The 4,087-nt window shown below is 37.5% G+C and overlaps 1 protein-coding gene across 1 annotated transcript; it reads right to left on the bottom strand.

The window, feature by feature from the left end:
* Positions 1–237: 237 nt before the first annotated feature.
* LOC107663320 (uncharacterized) lies at positions 238–1,002 on the bottom strand. Its single transcript, XM_016453525.1, has one exon. The coding sequence runs from the start codon at positions 1,000–1,002 to the stop codon at positions 238–240; it is 765 nt and encodes a 254-aa protein (XP_016309011.1).
* Positions 1,003–4,087: the final 3,085 nt, after the last annotated feature.

Genomic DNA, 4,087 nt, shown 5'->3' with positions numbered 1-4,087 from the left:
TTTTAAAGCAGTACTGAATACACTGCCAAAAATAGCAGTAATAAAATAAAATAATAAGGTTAAAACAAATGAAAACTACTGAAAACGGAACATGGTAAAATGCACTTTTTAAAAAAAATGTCACAATATCTTGTGCAGATATTTTTCCAGAAAACAATACAAACATTAAGAACAAGAAGAAATGTATCAAGAACAAATTGACAACATGACATTTTGTGTAGAAGACGGGCTGATTGATTATGATAGTGGATAGTCACAGTTAAATTCATTGGGATTCTCTCTGTCCATGGCCCAGTGAGCAAGTAAATCACTGAAGTCTGGGGTGCTTGAGCTACTGAGAGTCCCTGAGATACTGGAGCTGGTCATGGTGCAAACGCTCGATTTACTGAACATGCTCAATGACGTGTTGGTGTTAATGGAGCTCTCTGATGTGTTGATCATACTGAGCGAGTTATCTTGCATGCTTGTATCACCTAACATGTCAAGTTGTTGTGCGAAAGGCTCTGTCCAGAAGCTGACTGGCAGGCGACGTTGGCTCATGGGTAAACCCCGCCCTTTCCTTTGAGCGTCTTGAAAGAGCTCTGCAAGAGGCCCGAGCGACTCAGGCTCCTCCCCCTGCCCTGATGATGCTACTTTGATGAAGTCGGCATAGTATCGCTGGCGGCCCCCGACTTTCCGACATGGTTTCTCTGCATAAATGTCACAGGCATCAGGGTCTTGGCTTCGCCCGAAGTAGCGCTGGACATCGCTGCTGATGAGTTCAGCAAACCGCAGGAGCTGATTGGTCATCTCAGCGTTATTGGGGGACGAATCAAAACTCCATGGCTCTTCATCTTGAGACTCACTGGCTACTGCATCCTCTTCCTCCTCCAAACTGTCCTCTCTCAGCTCCTCTTCATATTCTTCTTCAGTCTCCTCCTCATCCTCAGCCGGAAAGAAGCAAGGAGGAAAGGGTTTCGCCAAACCCAGATTACTCAGTGTCCTGATAACACTTGCTGCCATCCTATGAAGGAAATTATAGGTATATAGAAATATAAATATACACCAGGTGGGGCAAGATGTCACAAGTAAAGGGCTATATCTCAGTAACACTGTATGGTTGATTAATTATTTTTTTTTTACTGTTTTCTCAGAATAAGAGTATTTTTTTATAAATGCCAGATTAGGGAAAGTAGTAGCCTAACATTTAGATTGGTAATCTTACACAATTTATTACCTGATTTATTTATTTATAACAACAACAACAACAACAATAATAATAATAATAATAATAATAATAATTATTATTATTATTATTATTAAAAATGGTTGCCCAACAACTTTACAATAAATTGCATAAGATCACTGATACAAATTATATTTCACAGGTTTTTATTACAGAAAAATTATAAGAAAGAAAGGAAGAAAGAAAGAAAGAAAGAAATGGGTTCTTTAAAAACTCACAGAATATAGGCTATATCTGTGTGTGTGTGTGTGTGTGTGTGTGTGTGTGTGTGTGTGTGTGTGTGTGTGTGTGTGTGTGTGTGTGTGTGTGTGTGTGTGTGTGTCATTCTGCATTATTGTGTATAGCCTATAAGATTGAGACAAGTTTTTTTTTTTGATATAGGCTAAAAAAAACGGTATGCATAAGAAGAATATTTAAATGTGACTTTTCTATTCACAAAGAAAGAAAGAAAGTCATTTAGTTAGGCTCGTTTGTTATTTCAGAAAATGTTCAAATGTGACCAGTGGGTCTCTCTTACCGTGTAATGCTATGGATGTCGCTCGCGAAGTCGTGCGTTATGGATAATTAGCGGTTTGCTCATTTATACCCAAAGCTCGTGGGGAGTCTTGTTTTCTGAGCAAATATTTACGCGCGCGTCTGTAATTGTGTTCTGCTCAAACAGAGCATGAGTTTGTCTTGGCGCCCAGCAACCGGAGAGATGAACGGAAACTGGCTCGTGCGGCGCCCGCTTCGTTTGCCGGGGGACGCTCAAGTGTCCGTTCACCTCAGCGCGTACAAACAGACGTACATACACACCGTCTGACACACAGCTGTTATCGTGTACTGGTGGCCACTTAAGGATGAACCTAAAAAGGCGTGAAATCGCATCTTACGCCTTTTTGACTTTTGAATGAGCTCCTTTATAAAACCCCATCAAAAAGACAAGCAAGCCAAGTCGCCCATTCTTTGATCTGTGTGAGGTGCGTTTGCCCTAATACATAATGTGTATCATTTAGGCCTATATAGAACAAATCGAAAATAGCCTATGTTAAGCAAATGCACAACACGCAACAGCAACATGTTGTTTCTGCAAGCTTAAAACAGAGACTGAATCATTAAAAAAGTTATGCTGTAAATTAAAAATTAAAATGTAGGACAGACCAGGACACACAGGAAGACTGTCACAAAGGCTATATGCCAAAACTATAAATTAGACACATGTGTGTTTTCACTACTAGCAGTTTTTTAAAACGTACTTCAAAACACGTTTAATTAATATTCATTATAACCTAAAATTATATATTCAAAAGTGACAACTACCCCTGTCTTAAAAGAGGGAATTATGTAGCCTAGGCCTATAGCAAACAAAACCTTTCAAACTGCAATTAAATACAAATAAAATACAAATAAAATTCATAGTCACTGGTCACAAATTATATTTGAAGTAGGCCTATAAAATATGATTTTTTTTAAGGTCATAAGAAACAATTCAGTCAAGTTTGTTTAAACTTTTTTTTACAGGTTGTGTGATATAAACAAGCATATAAAAGTGCATTAAACTGAGTGTAAAATTGTCAAAATGCTTTGTACAATCCCAGGTAAAATGAGGTGTCAAGAGGAATTTATTGTATAGTAGAAGCAGGACTTAACATGTATGTGTGTGTGTGTGTGTGTAACATTAAAGACTAAAAAGAGCGAGAGAGAGAGAGAGAGAGAGAGAGAGAGAGAGTGAGAGTGTGTGTGTATACACACACAACACACACACAAGGGCCAGTGTGTGTGTGTTGATTTTGAACACTGAATGTAAAACAACAATTATTTCACATTGCACAAGGCAATTATGAGCAGATAGCCTCAATAGTATCCAGCTGCAGACCCGCAGCACCACCAGCAGTTTCAGAACCGCAGCCACAGAACCGGAAGTGAGGGGCGGAGCTTATGATACGTTGATACGTTATACTTTATGTATGCATTTTATAATGATATATTAAGCATTTTATAAACATTAATCTTGTGTAATTAATAGGTCTATACAGTTATTCGTTTCATTGTATTATGCGAGTTATTTCCTTTTTGTGATATTAAAAATAATGTTTGAAACTTCTGGGCATTTTATGAAATATACTTTAATCACAAGATTCAAAATAAATGTTTACTCCAAAGTCACGTGCATCATACATTTTTCTATATGAAAACTAAAACATTCCAATAAAACAAACACACACACACACACACAAACATCATTTTAAAAGTAACAATCAAAATGTACACAGTAATTAAATTGAAGTTTATAAAATGAACAATTCACTATTAAGCCCATTTTGTCATGACAATCCTGCATGAAAATTTACAAAATGAAACACAAAAGAGCGAGAGAGAGAGAGAGAGAGAGAGAGAGAGAGAGTGAGAGTGTGTGTGTGTGCTGAGTGAATATGAGCCGGACGCAGGGCAATAGAAGGGCTAATGACCAGCAGCGGAGAGCACAGCATCTGGACTAACATATGTCGGACAAAAAGAACACTTAACTGCAGCTTCTGGTTGGTCAGAAAGCATGTAATGGCTCAACCATACATCAGCCACATGATTACAAGATTTAGAACTGTCCTGCTGTTATTTTACAAAAATAAAATGTTGCATTTTGGGCACATTTTGTCATGACAATCTTGCATAAATTCAAATTAAAATGTATCAAACATTTACATTTAATCATTTAGCAGAAGCTTTTATCCAAAGCGACTTACAAATGAGAACAATAGAAGCAATCTGACCAACGAGAGAACAACAACAGTATACAAGTGCCATGACAAGTCTCAGTTAGTCTAGCACTGTACACGTAGCTAGGGTTTTTTTTTTTTTTAAATAATAGAATGGAATAGAATAGGC

Source organism: Sinocyclocheilus anshuiensis, unplaced genomic scaffold, assembly GCF_001515605.1.
Source record: "Sinocyclocheilus anshuiensis isolate Anshui unplaced genomic scaffold, SAMN03320099.WGS_v1.1 scaffold2301, whole genome shotgun sequence".
Taxonomy (NCBI): Eukaryota; Metazoa; Chordata; class Actinopteri; order Cypriniformes; family Cyprinidae; genus Sinocyclocheilus; species Sinocyclocheilus anshuiensis.
This window is presented reverse-complemented; position numbering and strand designations above follow the sequence as displayed.

Excerpts from the sequence above, each read along its gene's own strand:
- LOC107663320 (XM_016453525.1), bottom strand. The coding sequence starts at position 1,002 with ATGGCAGCAAGTGTTATCAGGACACTGAGTAATCTGGGTTTGGCGAAA.